Genomic DNA, 22140 nt, shown 5'->3' with positions numbered 1-22140 from the left:
TTTCCGGGTACAGAAGTTAAGCTGACTGGTCTGTAATTCCCAGGGTTGTCCTTATTTCCCTTTTTATTGATGGGCACTATATTTACCCTTTTCCAGTCTTCTGGAATCTCCCCGTCTTCCATGACTTCTCAAAGATAATCCCTAATGGCTCAGATATCTCCTCAGTCAGCTCCTTGAGTATTCTAGGATGCATTTCATCAGGCCCTGGTGACTTGAAGACATCTAATTTGTCCAATTAATTTTTAACTTGTTCTTTCCCTATTTTAGCCTCTTCTGATCCTACCTCATTTTCACTGGCATTCACTACCTTAGACATCCAATCATCATCAACCGTCTTGGTGAAAACCAAAACAAAAAAGTCATTAAGCATGTCTGCCATTTCCACATTTTCTGTTATTCTCCCCGTCCCACATTAAGTAGTGGGCCTACCCTGTCCTTGGTCTTCCTCTTCCTTCTAATGTATTTGTAGAATGTTTGCTTGGTACCCTTTTATGTCTCTAGCTAATTTGATCTTGTTTTGTGGCTTGGCCTTTCTAATTTTGTCTCTACATACTTGTGTTATTTGTTTATATTCATCCTTTGTAATTTGACCTAGATTTCACTTTTTGTAGGACTCTTTTTTTATTTTTAGATCATTGAAGATTGCCTGGTTAAGCCAGTATGGTCTCTTGCCATACTTCCTATCTTTCCTACACAGTGGGATAGTTTGCCCTTGTGCCCTTAATAATGTCTCTTTGAAAAATTGCCAACTGTCTTCTGTTGGTTTTTCCCTTAGATTTGCTTCCCATGGGATCTTACCTACCAACTCCCTGAGTTTGCTAAAGTCTGCCTTCTTGAAATCCATTTTCTTTATTTTGCTGTTCTCTCTCCGACCATTCCTTAGAATCATGAACTCTACCCTTTCATGATCACTTTCACCCAAGCTGCCTTCCACTTTCAAATTCTCAACCAGTTCCTCCCTATTTGTCAAAATAAAATCTAGAATAGCCTCTCTCCTGGTAGCTGTCTCCACCTTCTGAAATAAAAAATTGTCTCCAATACATTCCAAGAACTTGTTGGATAATCTGTGCCTTGTTATGTTGTTTTCCCAACAGATGTCTGGGTAGTTGAAGTCCCCCATCACCATCAAGTCCTGCGCTTTGGATGATTTTTTTAGCTGTTTAAAAAAAGCCTCATTCACCTCTTCTTCCTGGCTAGGTGGTCTGTAGTACACCCCTACCATGACACCACCCTTGTTTTTTACCCCTTTTATCCTTACCCAGAGACTTTCAACAAGTCTGTCTCTTATTTCCATCTCAATCTCAGTCCAAGTGTATACATTTTTAATATATAAGGCAACACCTCCTCCCTTTTTTCCCTGCTGGTCCTTTTTTCCCTGCCATCTTCTAATGGTTGGGGCAACTTTCCGCTTCTGTTTTCCCCATCTGTAAAATTAGGATAATAATGCTCCTCTTGCAAGGATGTTGTGAAGGCTAATGTTTGAGGTGCTTTGAAAAACAAGTGCTTCAGAATTTTCAAAATATTGAACCAGCCTATTTTAAAGCATTTTAAGACCCCCATACACTTTTCCATCCATTTCAAAATGTGTCCTTTCCAGTTTCTGTAGTGAAATTGAGAACTTTTATTTGTAATTTTTACATGAACATTTCAGTTATTTTTTCCCCTTGTGCCTCATGACTCTTATTTAAATTTATTTAATCTCTCCCCCGACTCTTTCTCCAGAATCAAAAGCTTAGCTTACATAGTGGGATATATTTTCATCCTGGTGCCTGGGAAATGAGTTGGGCAACTATCTTTGTAGCTAACAAGAATTGTGCCAGCCACCTTACTCCCTCCACATATGATGAGAATGTGCCCTGGCACAAACAGTATTCTGTTATTGGTGCGGGGGAAAATACTGGCACTTAAAATTTTTATATGAAACATTTCTTCTTACTGTATGCACAATAAAAAGTGAAATTGAAGTCAGTTTAATTAATCCAGGCTGCAGATGATCATTGATTTGGCTTGAAATCCAATCCTCTTACTCATAAATTGCTTACTCAAGTCCAGGAGTGGAATGCAGGGCAGTGCATAGAATCATGGAATATCAGGGTTGGAAGGGACCTCAGGAGGTCATCTAGTCCACTCCCCTGCTCAAAGCAGGACCTAATCCCCAACTAAATCATCTAGTTCTGCAGGCTGTTTGCATGGAGCATTATGCTGCGTGTTGGCATTGTGTGCTGAGATCTATTGTCCCCATGATCTCACACTTCCCTATTTGGCATGAAGGCAACTGCAGTCCATTTCATTCAAATTAGGTGTGGCCCTTCATGGTTTGAGAAAGCTGCCAGTGTGGCCTTTTCTCATTATTGGAGGCAGTGTGGCTTTATGGATTGACTGCACACGGGTAGCTAAAACAGCTGCATTTGTACTTTGGTTCTGCAATTGAATCACTGGCATGAGGCCCTGGTAAAGTTCAGTGACATTTGACAGGAACTGAATCAAAAGAGTTTTATAGAAATTATTATTTTAAAATGATCTTCATTACATTCTGTAGGATTTTAAACCAATTTACAGAATTTTATAGCAGGGATATATAATTCCCTTCGTTCTATCAGAAGTTTACTTAAAAATATTTTTACACAAAACTTATTACTTTCTAGTTAAGTCCCTTAGGACGACTTCTCCTAATATTCAACTGTGGGAGCCAAAAGTTAAAATACATGAAAATGACCCAGTTTTCAGAAGGAGGCACAGATGCTTTTTATGATTGGTTAGTCTAATTTTATGACTGATTTCAATCGTAGCTGTTAAGCAAAGGCTGAGCATGTTTGAAATTCCCACCTTAAGTGCCTAGCCTTTGGCACCTAGATATGGAAGAGTTTGGTCGTAACATGTCTGCTTCACCTTCCCCATCTGTAAAACAAGTTATACTTTCCTTCCTCTATAGGGCCTTAAAAGGATGAAGCAGTTAACGTTTGTACAGCACTTTTAAAATGTAAGATATTACATAAATGTTATATGCGATTAATATCTGCTGCACTTTTTCATCTTCTCTCTTAAAGAGGATAAAGGTTGTTTTCTAGAATCAATGCCTTCATTGTAATTCCTTTCTTGATTTGTCCATTTGTCATTTTCCATCACTCCCAAATCTGGAATGAAGGGAGAGCTTGACTTGATGTACATCTGTTCACTTTGCATGCAATTAACAATTAAGAAAAAGCACAATCATGGCAAGCTAGCACAAAATCGAAACTGTGGAAAAATCTTTTGCCAAAAATGTGTTTGCATCATTCATATAAACAAGCAAGCTTGCAGTGACAGACCTTTTTTCTTTAAAGGGATACTGTCAAGGTTTACAGACTCCAAATTAACCATCTTTCCTTCCTCCCCTTACTCCTACTCCAGTGGTAGTCTAGCTTCTTCAAAACATATCCTTTGTATGGTAAATCTCCTGAAATACAGCGGTCCACTATTTCACTGGCTGTCCAGAACCACTAACCCAGGAACTTATCCTTGCAACAAAGCCCGTTGCCAATTGTGCCCACATATCTATTCAGGGGACACCATCACAGGGCCTAATAACATCAGCCACACTATCAGAGGCTCGTTCACCTGCACATCCACCAATGTGATATATGCCATCATGTGCCAGCAATGCCCCTCTGCCATGTACATTGGTCAAACTGGACAGTCTCTACGTAAAAGAATAAATGGACACAAATCAGATGTCAAGAATTATAACATTCATAAACCAGTCGGAGAACACTTCAATCTCTCTGGTCACGCAATCACAGACATGAAGGTCGCTATCTTAAAACAAAAAAACTTCAAATCCAGACTCCAGCGAGAAACTGCTGAATTGGAATTCATTTGCAAATTGGATACTATTAATTTAGGCTTAAATAGAGACTGGGAGTGGCTAAGTCATTATGCCTGTTTCCTCTTGTTTTTTCCTACCCCCCCCCCCCCCGATGTTCTGGTTTAACTTGGATTTAAACTTGGAGAGTGGTCAGTTTAGATGAGCTATTACCAGCAGGAGAGTGAGTTTGTGTGTGTATGGGGGTGGGGGGGATGTGAGAAAACCTGGATTTATGCAGGAAATAGCCCGACTTGATTATGTAAAGAGTTGTCACTTTGGATGGGCTAGCACCAGCAGGAGAGTGAATTTGTGTGGGGGGGTGGAGGGTGAGAAAACCTGGATTTGTGCTGGAAATGGCCCACCTGTTGATCACTTTAGATAAGCTGTTACCAGCAGGACAGTGGGGTGGGAGGAGGTATTGTTTCATATTCTCTATGTATATATAAAGTCTGCTGCAGTTTCCACGGTATGCATCTGATGAAGTGAGCTGTAGCTCACGAAAGCTCATGCTCAAATAAATTGGTTGGTCTCTAAGGTGCCACAAGTACTCCTTTTCTTTTTGCGAATACAGACTAACACGGCTGTTCCTCTGAAACCTGTCCTGTCTTTGTCCTTCAGTCTGCCATTGTTTGACTGGCAGGTATTAGTATTATAGAAAGCTAAGTTGAACTTTCATTATTCTGTTGCCAGTGTGTATCCCATATAACCAGTATAAAAAGAAGGACCACACTGGAGAAGATCTAGGGTGCAGTGGAGCCTTTTGTCCCATTCCACTTACTTTATTATCTTTAACAGTTAGCTGGTCACTAAGTAGTTTAAAGCCAAAACCAGAGGGGTAGCTGTGTTAGTCTGTATTCACAAAAACAACGAGGAGTCCGGTGGCACCTTAAGACTAACAGATTTATTTGGGCATAAGCTTTCATTGCATTGTATTTAAACTTCAGTGAATATAGACTTTGTTTGGATATAACATTTCACCATAGGGCTGACAACCCAAAAAATAAAATTTCGCTAGTATTTGAGGATAAGAAAGTGAAACTAACTACTTCATTAATGGTGAGAAGTTCAAACTCCTTTTGGAACTCAAACTCCTGTTGAAACTCAAACAGACTTTTTTAATACGATTTTTTTTTTTTTTACTTGACAGTGCCCCTTTAAGACTGAATGGTGTTTCAAGTGGGACGTAACTGGGGAAGAAGTTTTCAGTGTTCTGCTTCGGACTGTTTTCCTGAAGGTTTGTGAAATGAATTCTCCTAGTGCAAGTTAAGACTACAGCATCATGGCTTTACTTGGGAAAAATTCATATATGACCTCTGGTAGCTTTACCTGATTAAAGAAAACAGAATTAGGATCCTTTGCAAATATTAACATCAGGGAGTTTTAGGGCTCTTTAAGACATCTGTGATTTAATCTCTTTCACATTACCTACTCTAGCTCTGGCTCGAGCCAGATGAAAATAGAAAAGTATTAAGAATGAGTCTTTAGAGGGCAAAAATCAATCTCATTTGGCCAAGAGTGAGAACAGGCACTACGAGCTGGGCTTATAGATGTCATTTATACACGCAATGGCAGTCCTTAGGTTTTTTTATATCTAAGTATCAAAGGCACACTTTTATTATGTCTTTCAAAAGTCATTTTTGGATTTTTTGTTGTTGTTCTGTGGGTGAAGTGGGGGGAAAAATGAAATCTCAAGAACCAATTCAATTTAATTCAGGGATTGCAACTGCAGATGAAACGTTATAGCCTTTTCTTTAGGAAAGGAAATGGTCCTGTCAGATTAGAGGCTATTGAATCCTTATGCTAATTGCAAGAGCATTTATGTGCACAGTCTAGTAATTATCTGTAATTTTAAGGAAGACAGATGTAGCATTAGCTTCTGATTTAGATAACAGCCTTATTAATTTTCAAGTGAGCAGCAGAAGCAGCAGATGGTGAGATGAGGGAAGTAGTCAAATGTTTGCCATTGATAGCTCTTACTTTTGTGTAATAAATTTGGCTGGTGATTGGCTAAGCCAGCAGGGTCCTGATTGCTATCAGGACTCCAACCAGCTGGGTCCTTCCTGGGGCTGTTTTCAGAAGGCTGGTGCATGCTAATGTGTGTACTGCTGAGGACATGACAAGTATTGTTTTAGTTGTGATGCCATGGGATGGCTTTTTATGTAAGTAGACACACTGATAATACTCTGAGACCAACAGATCCAAGGCTTCCTCAGTGAGATTCTTTGGTCCATGAAAAGCAAAACATGCAAACAAAAAATCTTCACCTGTTACAAACTGAGCCACTTCTTTAAAAATCAGTAAGGTGTGGGGATTTTTGCATGTGAGATGTTGGTGGAAGCGTATCTGGCAGTACTGACACTTTAATGTTACTTGGGATTATAGGAAGAACTGCTCAGTCATGAGCGGCACCTTTTAGTCAGTTATTGTTGAGCTTGCTATTCAGGAAATGATCCAGCGAGTTAAGGTACTAGACAGGTGGCACGCATGATTCCTGGTGAGGATCTTGTTAATCTGCAGAGAGCCCCTCCACCACTGATAAATTGGTGATTGGTCAAAGATGGGGCATGCAGGTGGTGGGAATTGCACACTGCCTGAGCTGTGATCATTCTGTGGATGAGGAGAGGACTCCTTCACCAGGGCCGTCATTCTGGCACTTTTCTCAAAACTAAATTGACTCCAGTGGGGTCCCTCTTAGTGAATGCATTCAAAATCACGTTAACCTACCTACATGAGAGTACAGCTTGGTGAATGTATGTAACAAAGTCAGAGGATACCACGTACGGACTTGTGTGTTGCAGCATATAGATGTTTCTTTTACAGTAATGACAGTTGAAGTGCTGCATGCATAATTTTCAGTCAGTTAGTTCTGGCAGCACTGAATCTTTGGACATATTTCTGCAGTGTTATGAAACATTGTACCACTGGAGAATAATTTGCAAGATTGGAAAGGACCAGCTTTAAGTAAGCAGGGATCAGACACAACTGGCAGGTCAGTTTCCTTAATTATAGTAGACTACTGGACATTAAATGATGAGGTCACTGTTTCCTGACAGCTGACTTATATCTCTCATGTTCTGCTTCTGGCGGGAAGAACACGAATCCAGCTATTTGTGTATTTTTCTCCTTTTGCCCATAAGTGAAATTACCAAGTATTAAATGTCAATAATTAAAATAACAAACCACTAATTTTCTTCAAACCTGGCTTGATTTTTATTCAGTGGAGCTATTTAAGTGAGCAGGGACTGGAAAAGGGTTTGCAGAGTCTAACCCAAAGGTTGGGAAGAAAAACAGATGCAAGATCAGATTGGGCACAACTGTTAGAGCAGGGAGAGTGTGGAGATCATTGTGGAAAGGAGTGCTGAAAGAAGTGTGTTTAAGGAGGTATTTCAAGGGGGCAGGGAAGAGAAGATGTTTGGCAGAGAAGAGGAAGACTTGCCAAGCATATGGAGCAGCATGACAGAATGCAGGGAGCTTAGAGAATAATAAGGTGAAGGAAATGGATAGAATGTAGAGAGTGGAAGAGGAGCAGGGGGAAATGAAAACAATGGGGTCAGATTTTATGTAGGATTTTGTAGAGGAGAATATAAGGCTTGAAATGGATATTGTAAGAGACAAGAACCCAATGAACTGATTCAGACAGGGGAGGAGAGGTGGATGGAGTAGTAGGAGAGGAAGATGATTTTACCATTGGCATCTAGTGTTTTTGTGTTCGCATTTAGACAAATTTGATTTAATTTTTCATTCTTGATGCTCAATTCAAATGACATCTATATATCGTTAAAATAGTAGATCAGATTCTCATCTGGTGTGAATTAGGTTAGTGCCATTGAAATCAATGAAACTATGGCGATTTATACCAGATGAGGTTCTGGAGCATCACATTTAATTAACAGATATGATAAGATGACACACTTTTTATGCAGTTCTGATGACTATTTGTTCACTCACAATCTGCCTGTATAGTGTATAAATATATTTGAGTGGGCTTTTTGTTGGTTGGGTAGGTTGTTTTTTTTCAGTCCATAGTCCAAGCTTCATGTTCAGGAAGGCTGCAGTAATTTTTGAAAATGTTTTAAAACAGATTTTTAAGGATGTGCATTTTTTTCAGCTAACTCTTCCCTCTGAAAACCAGTACTCTTCAAGAACATTTTGACAACCAAAAACTAAAATTGTATTCAGCCTTGGTGAATTAAAAGCTTAATTTGTTCACACAATATAGCAACACATATTTATGCTTCATAAAGTTTTGGAGGTTCCACCCCTGAGTACAACATTGTAAATATGACTAATTAAAGCAATATAGCACTTACATGATTTTTCAAGATCCATATTATAATTTTTGTTAAGCGGAGAAGCCTGATTGGATAGATCTTCAGCCAGCCACATGTTGTTATAACTTAAAGCAATAAAATAAAAATCCAACAGACAGAAAAATCGCGGGCAGATTTCCGCTGAATTTCTGTATATGAGCACATTGCAGATAAAACTGCAGCTGTTGTCCATTAAATTCTCTCTGAGAATAGCTGCTGGCATGCTCTGTCCTGCCTTCAGTGTACTGTAGAGAACCCAGTTGAAAAGCAGGTTCAGAACATCTCTCATATTTCCCTTACATGCATGCAATATGCCACAAAATGCTGAAGTCACTTTTTCCTTTTGAAATCTATCATAGAATCATAGATCTAACCTCTCTGTAACACTGTTTACTGTCTTGATAGAGTTGGGCATAGGAATTACTGTGTAGGACTTTTCACATATTTTTGATTCACCTATACAATCTTTCGGATTGCCTGTTTTGGCCCTTGTGTCTCAGCATAGATGTAAATGTGCTACTGAGAGTACTATTTCCAGTTACGATGATGATATTTGAAAATTTAGGAGTTTTTTGGGTCTGAGTAAATAACACTTAAGTGTCTACATGCACTCATGACTTTTTGTCGTCTAAGAGAATATGTATTTAAGTGAGAAAGTCTCCTTGTTTATTTTAAAGACCTTAATATGAATTTATTTGATAAAATATCATTTGCCATTGACCTCAGTGGATCCGGGATTTCACCAGTGTCTCCTAAGGAGCCCTTCTTTTCTAATCACTATATAATATGCATTTTCAAAACTGTCATTTGTCCTATTTTTGTAAGAAATTTCAAAATATAGTTTAGACCCTTGGGGCTAGCTTTTCAATGGGTTTCTAAAAATGCACTTGTAAAGTGTACATGTTCATCAGTTTTTTGTGTGTGAGCAAATAGCTGCAATTGCAAGCACATTTTTAGAGCTTAGTCTTTGGTCTTGAGGATTTGGCCCAGGGAATTTCAAAGTCAATAATGAGGGTCCATCCTTGGTTTATGCCTTTGTGCCTAGACATTATATCTGATGTGGACTTATTTTTAGGTTTCGGGATTGACCCAAACCTCGTAGAGAGCTGACACTACATCCATGCTGCCAGAGTTCCTGTTCCTCTCCAGTCCATTGTGCTACCAGCACAGTGGATCTCTAAAGTAAAGCTTTCTAAACTATTTGGTCTTAGTTTAATGCCATGTGGTATGCACCCCGCACAAACTGTCTTAGAAGAGTGGCTGGGCTCTGAGTTACTGCACATACTTCGTTTCACTTCCTTTGCTTTGTCTCCGTAGATTGTAAAATGTATCTTAATGCAAATTTTGGTAATTTGCACTGTCCAAGCCCCACATTGATGCTGTTCATAACCAGGAGGAGAGAAAAAAGAAACCATGAGGGACAACTGGTTAGGGTAGAGGTTCTCAAACTTTTTTACTGGTGACCCCTTTCACACAGCAAGTCTCTGAGTGGGTTTTGCTTTGTGGTTCTGCATCCAGTCTTTCTTGTATATGGCTATGGAGAGGGTTCTTGCATCCAGTAATGCTTGATTTCCCAGAATCCTGCTCCCTACCTTACTCGGTAGAACTGCAGCAGCTCCGCTGCCAGGAGATCCCTCTGTGTGTCCCTTTGTGTGTACTCCAGTGCATGCTATATGGGACTACATCTTAAATCCACCTGGACACTGTAGCTGGTGCAGAACTCAGTGGCCCACTTGTTAAGTTGGGCATATCTTTTTTGCAAGCACATTAAACCAATTCTCAGTGATTTGCACTGGTTGTGTCTTAGTTTTGGAGTTGATTTTAAGCTGTTGGTTTAGATCTGTAATACCATAAATGCTCTGGGTCGTACCAATCTAAAAGACCCAAAATGCAACTTTTGACCTTAATCTTTGGAAACTTTTGACCTTAATCTTTGTCTCAATTCTCCATCTGTAAAATGGGGATAATAATACCTCCTATTTTACAGAGGTGTTGTGAAAATAAATTCATTAATATTTGTGAAGCACTCACATACTATAGTAATGAATGCCATAGAGAAACCCAGGAGAAAATTAATTCTGCCTTTAGAGTAGGGTTTGAATAGTTGTGCAGTAAATGAGGCCTGGGCTGCACACTGAATAATGAGGAGAAAACAAAATATAGAATAGCCGCTCATTAAGCGAGCACCATCATCCTGTGCATGGAGTGTGGCAGGGTTCCTGTGGAAAATAAAGTGTGTGTTTATATAAAGTATGGAGTTCATATAATTAAAGACTATACCAGGAGGGATAGCTCAGCGGTTTGAGCATTGGCCTGCTAAACCCAGGGTTGTGAGTTCAATCCCTGAGGGGGCCATTTAGGGATCTGGGGCAAAAATTGAGGATTGGTCCTGCTTTGAGCAGGGGGTTGGACTAGGTGACCTCCTGAGGTCCCTTCCAACCCTGATATTCTATGATAATGCAAATGTACAAGTGGGCCAAATTATGATTGCATAGGCAACTTTAAATTCAGGAATTTCCAAACTTTTGAATGCTTAACTTTGCAACCTTCATAACATTCTTTAGTGTGCAATGTTGATATAGTTTGAGACTTTGCTGTTTTGGAGGACTTGTTGAAACCTCTTGGGAATTTATGTACTTTTTCAAAGGCTCTGCTTTAAATTTCTGTTACACTCACAGCTATATTTGACAGCCCAGGCAACATAAGATTTGCCAAATACCAGAGAAGGTAGGAAACTGGAGATGGAAAAGATCTATATGTTTAATCAGTCTTTCAAGTTCAGTTTTTTCCCCTGTGTATTTTCTAGGGCTTTTTCTGTTCTTGATAGAAACTGTGGTTCAGACCCTGAAGTCCTAACTTGTTTTTTTGTTTCAACCTTTCTTGGTCAAAAGTGAGTGGAAGGACTTTTGGATATGGTCCCACGTATTCTGGTTTTATCATCTGATTCCCCTTTTTAAATTAGTAACAGACTAGACAAATACTCAGAGAAGCTTTAATGTCAAATTCACATAATACAAAATATTCCTAGTTTGCATGGAAGATAATCGATTTAAAATATACATGCCTATGAATGTAAAAGAGGTTTTAAGTGTTAGTTGCTGGTGATTGAGGTACTGTTACAAGAATTAGACTGCTTAGTACAAAAATAGAAACATTACACTGAAAAATCCAGTGGTTGCCTTCTATGTATGTCTCCCTCCATCGTTACATTAGTTTGTGTTTCAATTGAATTAGTTAATTTGCTTTCTGACATTTTTGCTCTTTGAGTAACACAGAGATCCTGACCTAAAAACAGATAAGCAGGCAGTCCTCAAGCAGGGTCCATATGAGCTCATGGGTGCATTGTATGCTTTAATTTATTTTATTTAACATGCATTACCCATATCCTCGAGTCTTTTTTTGTGTATCTGGCCACCATCTGCTACTGAGATCTGGAGTCTGGGGCAGAGCTTTTGTCTTCTATCACATAATTTCTGTCCACCTTTTGTAACATATGAGACTTCATTGCCTGAGCGTGTTTGTTGGTACTGTAACAGTTGCTTATCTTCTGTGGTTCGACGCAACACAGGAGTTGAGTTAGTGTATGAGCTATGAAGCAAGACTTGGAATGTCATGGTGACAAGATGATGTGAACCAAAATAAACGGAGACGCTGCAATGTAAGAAACTCAAATTTCTTCATTGGTAAGAATAGTGGAATCTGGAAAGGAAAGTGAAACAAAATTCACTGAAAAATAAGCATGGCCTGGGCTTTCTATTTAGTTTGGACTCCAAGGTGGAGTGAGATCCATATGTCTGTACTTTTCAGAGTATATTTTGGGGAGGAAAAAAAACATTTTTTGCTTGAAAAATATATCTTTAGAGGAAAACTTCAAAAACTTAAGTGGATTATGCTTTACATTTCTGTTCTTAGTTACTGAAATTTCTTATTTGTGCAACACATTGTTACAACTATCTTAATTTATACAATTAATATTATGTTAAATAATTGATTATAATATTAATTCTTCATCACAAGCTCTTTGATTTTTCTGATTCTATGAACTTGTTTAAAAGCAGACTTTCTTTAAAATCTGTGGTAGTGCATAAAACACTGAACTGTACTTAAAAAAAGAAAAGAAAAGAAAAAAAAGCCTTATCCATCTGCCCTATATAATGGATTACACTCCAGTGAGTCTGTCAGTCAAACAGCTGTAGATGAGTGAGCAGGATTTTTGGCTACTTTGTTTCTTGCCCAAACATTCCTTATCTGCTTTCCCACCTCTTGTTTTATTGCCTTAATGCTGCAGCAGTAGGAGTTCAGATTATTTATTTGGAAACCTAAGTTTGTACAAGCCAGTGCCTTGAAGACTGAAGTGGAAGAAACAAAAAAGGAGGAATACATGTGGGTTGTAACTGTAATGGTGCTCATTAAGGATTACCATAAATATGTATGAGGCAGGAGGAGTGTTTGGTGGCTATGTCTTTTGTCTCTGCTGTTCTTCATGGTGCTTGGAAAGATAGTTGGTGACAATCTGGGTGGCTTCAGGTTTGGAATAAAGGATCATTGCTATTTTTTTTTTTAGCTGGGCTCACCTATATTATTCTGGGGATAAAGTGCCCTGCTGAGGGATCTTACCCGTGTTTCACTTCATCCTCGGGATAGTTATAACAATATTAAAATGGCCATACTGCGTCAGAGCAGTGGTCCATCTAGTCCAATACTGGGTCTTCTGACAATGGCTGGTGCACACAAAACAGGGCAATTATCAAGAGATCCATCCCCTGTCCTCTAGTCTCAGCTTCTGGCAGTCAGAAGTTTAGGGATACCCAGAGCACGGGGTTGCATCCCTGACCACCTTGGCTAATAGCAAAGGTTGCCAATTTTGGTTGGACATATTCCTGGAAGTTTCATGACGTGACATCTTTAATTAAAGATTAATCTTTAATTCCTGGAAACTCCAGGCCCATCCTGGGGAGTTGGCAACCATACTAATAGCCATTGATGGACCGATCTTCCCTGAACTTATCTAATTCTTTTTTTAATGCAGTTATATTTTTGGCCTGGTAATAAGTTTCACAGTTTGATTCTGTGTTGTGTGAAGAACTTCCTTTTGTTTGTTTTAAACCTGCTGCCTTTTAATTTCATTGGGTGAACCTGGTTCTTTGAATATGAGAAGGACTAAATAACACTTCCTTATTCACTGCCTCCACACCATTCATGATTTTATAGACGTGTATGATATCTTCCCCCCGCCCCCCTTAGTTGTCTCTTCTGTAAGATGTGCAGTCCCAATCTTCTTCTTCTCTCTTCATGTGGAAGTTGTTCCATAATCCTAATAATCTTTGTTGCCCTTCTCTGTACTTTTTCCAATTCTAATATATCTTTGTTGAGATGGGGCATCCAGAACTGCATGCAGGTGTGAGTGTATAATGGATTCATATAGTGGCATAATGATATTTTCTGCCTTATTATATATCCCTTTCCTAATGGTTCCTAACGTTTGTTAGTTTTTTTTGACTGCTGCTGCACATTGAGCAGATTTTTTTTCAGAGAACTATCCAGGATGACTCCAAGGTCTCTTTCTTGGATGGCAGTAGCTAATTTAGACCCCTCCCCTGTATTTGTCTTGTATATTTAGATTGTAAGCTTTTGGGGCAAGGACTGTCTCTTATTATGTGTTTGTAAAGTGGAGTCACAATCTCTCTTGGAGCCTTTTAATGCTGCCATAATACAAATAATAATAAACATCACCATCCCATAGAGCTGATGCCTTTTTTCCACCTTTTGTCCTCTGGCCCCTGTGAAAATTCAGGGTTTGGACCCAGAGAATCTGCTTACTTCATAAGTACAACATCCACTACACTCACCCTGAACCTGAACGTCTACACTGCAATTTTTACCCCATAGCTCGAGCCTCACAAGCCCGAATCAACTGACCAGAGCCAGCTGCGGCCATGCCGCGGGTTTTTTATTGCAGTGTAGACGTTCCATTAGGAACATTCTTAAGTCTTTTAGACAATGCTCAGGAGGAAGCAGCCTCCTCTTTCATTTATTCCACCTCCATTATTTACACTATTTAGAGGAAGAGATCACATTAGTGACATATTTAAAAGGTGCTGAAGTCTCTCTAGCTAAATCAAAGAAGAGCATTTTAAAGGGTCTCTAGAGGTCTCTTGAAAAGATGGAGGCAAATAGGGAAACAATGTCCATTTGCCTAGCTATTGTGAACAGGTTATTGTCCTGCTAGTAGGATCATGACACAGTTTTCAGTTACTGTAGATTTCTCCCAGTTGTGTGTTAGGAAAAGTAAGAATTGTTCCTAATGTGGAATCTGCTATTACTGCCTGCTTCCAGAAATCATGTGTTTCTGTAGGGGGCCGTTGCCATTTATGGTCAGGAAGGAGCCGTGAAAGGAACTTATTCCACCATCTGGCAGTTGTAATGGGTGTACAACAGATTATATAAAACACAGGCTCAGCCTCATGCTTTCCTCATAGATTCCCCATCCCCCCCATTTTTTTTTTTTTAAAACACTCTCATGGGTAGATTAGAAGCTGACACAGCTTAATGGTTACGATGATGAGCTCATTTCAGTAGAAATGGGCTTAGTTCCATGGTAGCAGACATTAATTCATACCCTGGTCATGCTGATAAACTAGTTCTTGCAGGCAGCTTCTCTGTGCTCCTTTCTTTAGGATAAAATGCTGATTTGAAAATTCAGGTGGTGGATTGGTATAGTTTGTTTTCTGTGTGTTTCAGGTTTTTGCAAGTGCTAGACCTAAAAAAACTGTCTAAAACCAAAAATGTGGTCATCTGAAAGACATGGATTTGTTTTTCGTCATACTTTTGTATATTTTTAACAGCATTAGTCTTGGGCCTCTAACCCTAAGTCTGCCAGGTGTCGTACCTGCTCACAGGAAATGGAGTCTTGAATTTTGGAGTGGAAAATGTTCATGTTTTAAAGTGATTCCAAGTAGTGTGGGGGCTGGGGAGCATTTTTGTTTATACTTATCCTGTAGTTTGTATCACATCCTTAAACATCTTTCTGTGTGTAAAATATTTTAACCATTATGGGAGTGTGTATATATTTTATTTTAATTTAATGTATTTCATGTAAAAACTAGTATTAAGACAAGGTTATGGCCTTGAAGTCCAAGGTCTGAAAAGTCAGTAAACGCAGCTGTAAGGTTGAAAACTCAGCATCAACTCTTATTCCTTAAAATATGTGTCTTTGTGTTATGTCTTAAAATATGGCCTCTCTGTATGACCTTAATTAGATAATACACAAATTGGAACTTCATATGAATGTAAATACACTAAATTACAATACATAGTTTTCATATTTGACCTGAAGACTGGTCTTAATCAGATGTACAAGGCAACCACATTTGAGTAAAATCAGTTTGGGAAATTAAATATAAATGTTTAAAATTAGACAATCCAGAGTCTGAGATAATGAGCTTTTGAAATAGCTCAGTAGTTTGAAAGGACACAAATTTTGAGCCAGCCTAATGTTCCAAAGCTTTTCTAGTTTGGAAACTAAATATAAATTTAATCTATTATTAAACATCCATAACCTTTTTAAAACCACCAGACCAGTTTTCGGCAAGCTTTATTTGTACCTTAGCTCCCATTGACATCTACGCTCTGAGTGAAGAAAAACAATCTGAACATGATTGTAATCAGCTCATTCTTGTCTTTTTGCTTCTGGTTTAAGAAAACTTGGGAGACTATGTACACTATATGGCACTGTTCCTACGAATTTTAAAATCAATTTGCAATGAAAACTTCAAATTATTTTTAAACAATGTTTCTAGAATAGTGCCCATAAATGTAGATCTGGGATAACTGCATCATTATTTTGTTTCAGTTCCAGTTGATTTTAGTTTTGATTTGGAACAAAAATTGTAGCACTATGTAATTGTCGTTCCCTGATGATTTTTACCTTGCTGTCTTCCTTTTCTGGCATCTGAGTGTAGGTTTTATGTGCTGTCATTTGAAAAATTCAAAAACTTTGAATCCCAAAGTTGGAAACCCTTCTGAGGTGTCATTATTTTGGATTTGTGCATGACAAGTGTAAGAGCACATTAGGGACCTATCACTCTAATTGATGAGACATCCATTCTCTACTCAATAAACATGGAGTTTCTTCTTCAAGATTTGATGGCACTGCATAAATTTAAAGGAGAGTAGGGAGCTACATTCCATAGATTTTCTTAAGTATTTATGATGCCATCAGCTTCTGCAGAAGAAAAACAGACCTCTAAATTCAGATCCTGGCAGGATAGTATGAGAAGAAATTTCAGAAACATTGTGTTTGAAATATTTATAACGATTTTTAAAATCTAGCAAATTATTCTGTTGTTGTTGCTTTTAAAATCTTATACAGCTTTTTGTATTATTTATTGTAAAATCAGTAGGGCTGCCAAGCGATTAAAAATTAATTGCGATTAATCACACAATTAAAAAACTAATCACAATTAGTCGCGTGATTAATTGTGCTGTTAAACGATAATAGAATGCTGTTTGTTTAAATATTTTTGGATCTTTTCTACATTTTCAAATATATTGATTTCAATTACAACGCTGAATACAAAGTGTACGTTGCTCACTTCATATTTTTTATTACAAATATTTGCACTGTAAAAAAACAAGAAATAGTATTTTTCAATTCACCTAATACAAGTACTATAGTGCAATCTGTTTATCATAAAAGTTGAACTTATAAATGTAGAATTATGAAAAAAATAACTGCATTCAAAAATAAAACAACATAAAACTATAGAGCCTACAAATTCACTCAGTCCTACTTCCTGTTCAGCCAATCGCTCAGGTATGTTTACATTAGCAGAAGATAATGCTGCCCGCTTCTTGTTTATAATGTCACCTGAAAGTAAGAACAGATGTTCGCATGGCACTGTTGTAGCTAGCGTCACAAGATACGATAAAGATTCATATGTCTCTTCATGCTTCGGCCACCATTCCATGCTGATGACGGGTTCTGCTCTATAACGACTCAATGCAGTGCGGAACGATGCATGTTCATTTTCACCACCAGCAGAAGGTTGATTTTCTTTTTTGGTGGTTCGGGTTCTGTAGTTTCTGCATTGGAGTGTTTGTTCTTTTAAGACTTCGGAAAGCATGTTCCACACCTTGTTCCTCTCAGATTTTGGAAGGCACTTCAGATCCTTAAACTTTGGGTCGAGTGCTGTAGCTGTCTTTAGAAATGTCACATCGGTACCTTCTTTGCATTTTGTCAAATCTGTAGTGAAAGTCTTCTTAAAATGAACAGCCTGTGCTAGGAGCTAGGTCATCATCCAATGCATTTAGAAATTTTTGTCAAAACCTTTTCCATTTTAAATTACACTAAAAAGAAAAAAAAAAGTGTTTTTTAAAAAAATCCGGCCAGGTTCCGTTCTGACATTTATGAGGAAGGGTGAGCAGGGTGGTTCACCAGAGACTAATGGTGGGATGGGTGACACTGTGGCTAATTCATGCAATATGTTCCCAGCTAGATTTAGGCCTGGTCTACATTGAAAGTTAGGTTGACAGGCAGATGGGTTGACAGTGTAGACGCAGCTATGTCAAAGGAAGAATGCTTTTGTCAGTGTAGCTACTGTCACTCGTGAAGGTGGTGCTCCTGCACTGATGGAAAATCCCCTTCCATCAGTGTGGAGGACCACATGTAGACTATATAGTTATGCTGGCATAGCTATGATGACACAGTTGTGCTTGTATAGTCTGTGTAGTGTAGACATATCTTTGGTGTATATTTTGGGGGAGGGGGAGAGTACAGGTTAAAATAAAATTGACAAGAAATAGCCATCTGTTTTTAAATAAGAGAATTCACAGGCCTGTTTAAATCAAGTTTACATGTTTAGAAAAGTTAATTCTTGTTGTTTTTTTTCAGCCATGGAAGAATTAATAGTTGAATTGCGTCTGTTTCTTGAACTTTTGGACCATGAATATCTAACATCCACTGTCAGGGAGAAAAAAGCAGTAATAACTAACATTCTCCTGAGGATACAGTCATCAAAAGGTCAGTGTCAGAGACTTATTTTGTTCCTTGCAGAATGGGAAGAATTAGTTTATGCTCAAAGTTTTTCTCTTTTCCCCTGAAAGCCAAATTGAAACAAAGCAAAAAGACATACAACCAGGCAAAAAATAAATATAGGCTTCTGAGTGCTTTCCTTTGTTACCTTTTATTGTTAATTGTAACAAAGGGCTTGGAACTAATATTACATGTGTCTTCCACTACATGAATGTTAACACAATTTAGCCGCAAAGTAATTTATCGTACTGCAGATAATCTGCCAACCACAGTGTTTTTCTGATCTGTGAATTAAGCAGTTACTTTATTTAGATTGTGAATGCATTTGCAATTGGTGGTATTGACTGAAAAATAGCATTATATTATGGAGCATTGGCAGTTGCTCTGTATGCTAATTTTGTTTTCTCTCCAAACCCCTTCCTCCCTAACTTTCATAAAAAGAAGCCAGTCTCTGAGACTTCAGGGTATGTCTGCACAGAAAGAAAAGATCTGCAGCAGCAAGTCTCAGAGCCTGCGTCAATTGACTTGGCCTTGTGGGGCTAAAAATAGCAGTGTAAATGCTCAGCCTGGAGTCTGGGCTCTGAGACCCTCCCCATTCACCAGGTTTCAACATCCGGGCCTGAATGCCTGCTGCCCCATGTACCCTCGCATGCCACACTCTCCCCAGGGAAATTTTGTTCTCTGGGAAGTTTTTTTGTGGGGGAGAGGAAGAGGAGAGAAGAATTTTTAGAGTTAGCGTTCTCCAATAATTTCCTCACTTTCGTGTCACCCTATTCTATTTAAAATACCCCATGACCTTAACTTTGCCCTTTGATATTTGTAAAAACTTATATTCATGAATCAAAGTAGTAAGTTGATGAGGAGCTTTTCAAAATTGTTGAATATAGTAAAAGTGTGACATACATTTCATTCCCCACTGTAAAGGAACCTACGTATGTCAGTTGTTGTACAATATAGGTAAAAACGCACTCTTTAATCACATGTGTAAGCTTTCAAAATATGTCATTCAACTATAGTCCCAATTGTTATACTTGCAAATGGAATAGAAGAAAAATAAAGCAACTGATCAAAAAGAGATAACAGACACATTTTAAGTGCTACCAAAAAATTTTTTTTTGCCATCTTCAGGATCTCTTTTACAACATACAATTTTGGAAAACCAAAAAATATCTGCAGATTGCTAAAATAAAAAAGTCAAATTTGACGTGAGATACCAGCAGTTGAAATTAGAAATGCTACAAAGGACTTTCCAAATGGCGGATGTCATGGGCTGGACACAGTCAGCATGAGGTGTATAAAGCTTTACAGAAGCTTCTGGTGCCTTGAATACTTCAAATGTTCAGTGACTCCCTTGAACAAAGAAAATAGCCTAATTCTTGTCTGGAAGCCAGTATAACCATACCCCTGAAAAAAGATAAAAATCCAGAAGACTGTAGTAGATCATACTGGCCAGTATAACTAACCAGTCTGGTTAGTTAGCAAAATGCTTAGGAAACCAAATACCTGGCTTCATTCCAGGGAAAGCCACAATTTATAATATTTAATAATATTTATTCATCATATTAAAGAAATGAATAAAAATGGCTTTCTAGCATTAGATGCAGAAAAGATGTTAGTTAAGATTCTTTGGGACTATCTTTTTGTAGTACTGGAGAACTACAGTTTAAAAAATGAAGTCTCCTTGGGGGAGAATAGTATATGTCTCCTGCTCTGTTCTACCTGCATTCTGCCATGTATTTCATATTATAGCAATCTTGGTGGTGGCAGCAATAAGGTCCAGGGACAAAAGGTAAAATAATTTGTACCTTGGGGAAGTTTTAACCTAAGCTGGTAAAAATAAGCATAGGGGGTTTTTCATGCAGGTCCCCTCATCTGTACCCTAGAGTTCAGAGTGGGGAAGGAACCTTGACACCTAGTCTCCCAAGCTGATTTTTTGGATAAACTATACTACATTCCTATGAAAAGAGTGTGACTGGGATTCAAATTTATTTTACTGAGTTGTTGTTCTTCCTTGATGACTGTCGGGCAGGAGTGACTGGTAGGAGCCTCAAGACACAGCTTTTACACTTAACCTCCCTTTCACTTCCAAGTTCTCTTCTGAGTTTTTCCAGAGGCAGTTGCACTAATGAAACCCTGTTGTTTGTTAGACCTTTTGGAAACCATTGTTCCTCATAACAAAAATTGAGAGTTATGCAAAAAATATTTAGAGGACAGAACTTTTGTGTAACTCTGTTCAAATAGTTTTTGTTGACACTTTCTAGTCTAGTAAATGATGGCTGAGGGAAACCTCTACTCCACTGGTACATCCCCAGTTTCTATATCTTCCTTTTGTAAACAGCAGTTATTAGGTGTCTAGTGAATTGTTCAAACTCTGGCTATTTAGATCAGTGGCTCTCAACCTTTCCAGACTACTGTACCCCTTTCAGGAGTCTGATTTGTCTGGAATACCCCCAAGTTTCACTGCCCTTAAAAGCTGCTTGCTTACAAAATCAGACATAAAAATACAAAAGTGTCACGGCACACTATTACTGAAAAATTGCTTACTTTCTCATTTTTACCATATGATTATAAAATAAATTGATTAGAATATAAATATTGTAGTTACGCTTCAGTGTGTAGTATATAGAGTAGTGTAAACAAGTCGTATGAAATTTTAGTTTCTCTTGACTTCGTTAGTGCTTTTTATGTAGCATGTTGTAAAACTAGGCAAATGTCTACATGAGTTGATGTACCCCCGTTGAGAATCACTGATTTAGCTCCCTTAAATTCTGATTTTTTTCCCACTAATCTAGAACTATTTCCTGAATAGTTTTCTGTATCTGGTATTCAATAGACTGGATTGGCTTTCTCATATACAGTTAGGTGGGTGAGCATGAGTTTGTTTTGTTTTATTAGAAGCTTAAATTATAGCATCGATCCTATTAAGTTGTGTTTTAAGTCACTAAGACATTCATCGCTGTGGTTTTGGAAATCAATTATGATCCGGGGAACGGGAATGAGGCCAAGAGGGAAATTTGTGTCCTACACATCCACATTCTGGGAGCTTGTGTTGGTCTCTACCCTCTGCCATTTATGAAGGTGATGAATACAACCTCTGTTCTGTGTTGGTAGATTTTTGGATGCTAAAAACAAATGTTCAGGTAAAAATGTTTCAGAAGTTCTTTGAAATGGAGAACTAAGAGATTGTGTGAATAAGTAAATAGATATAGTGGAGCAGTGTCCCATCTTAATACTTTGGTTTACTGTCTTATGTGTCATGCATTTTTTTCCTGCAGGTTTTGAAATAAAAGAACATGTACAGAAACAAGAAGTTTCCAATAGTTTGCCTAGTTTGCCTGCCCCACCTCAGATGCCTCTACCAGAGATACCTCAGCAATGGCTGGTATGTGTTAATTTAACTGTACATTCAGCCCGTAGAAAATATTTCCTTACTATTATTGTGATAACCATTAACACAAATAATTAAAAGAAAGCTACTCTCATTTTCCTCAGGCTAGCTCAGCATGATGATACCTTTCTTTTTGCAATATATAATTAACAAAATAGAGGCCCAGAGTCTGAAAAATCAAACCGGCTTGCAGGGGAAGAAAGGACTTTAATGCTGTCCAATGTAGTTCGCTTTCTAGAACAGGAAATTCTCTGAAAGAGTAAAATTTTAAGTTTCTAGTGATGTTTATAGAAAATATGAGAGCTGGACTGAGATCTCCATTGAAAATCGTCCAGCTGGAAGCAGCTGTTTTGCTGAAAAGTAACCTAATTATAAACAAGTTTTAGTCATTGTTTATTATTGACTTGACAATAGCTTAGAAGAAAATAATGTAAGTAGGTTCCTAGCAGTGACTCTGCAAAGAATTGCTTTGGACTGTTTTGACAACAACTTTAGCCCTGATATTAGAGAGGATTAATTATTGATAAATTGTGCTGATTCTTACTTATTCCTGATCAACTTCCTA

At 38.1% G+C, this 22140-nt stretch overlaps 1 protein-coding gene across 4 annotated transcripts in view; it reads left to right on the top strand.

Moving 5' to 3' along the window:
• AFAP1 (actin filament associated protein 1) overlaps positions 1-22140 on the top strand; it is a 160637-nt gene that overhangs the window by 49009 nt on the left and 89488 nt on the right. For 3 of the 4 annotated variants that reach the window (XM_048848958.2, XM_048848955.2, XM_048848959.2), the window contains exons 2-3: positions 18047-18175; positions 21463-21569. In XM_048848958.2, coding sequence (XP_048704915.2) covers positions 18047-18175; positions 21463-21569 — 236 coding nt within the window. Of the gene's footprint in view, positions 1-4991; positions 5079-18046; positions 18176-21462; positions 21570-22140 lie in introns of all 4 variants that reach the window. The other variant, XM_048848957.2, reaches the window with a different exon arrangement.

Source organism: Caretta caretta, chromosome 4 (assembly GCF_965140235.1).
Source record: "Caretta caretta isolate rCarCar2 chromosome 4, rCarCar1.hap1, whole genome shotgun sequence".
NCBI classification, from domain to species: Eukaryota; Metazoa; Chordata; order Testudines; family Cheloniidae; genus Caretta; species Caretta caretta.
Note: the sequence above shows the minus strand (reverse complement) of the source record. Positions and strands in the feature narration are given on the sequence as shown.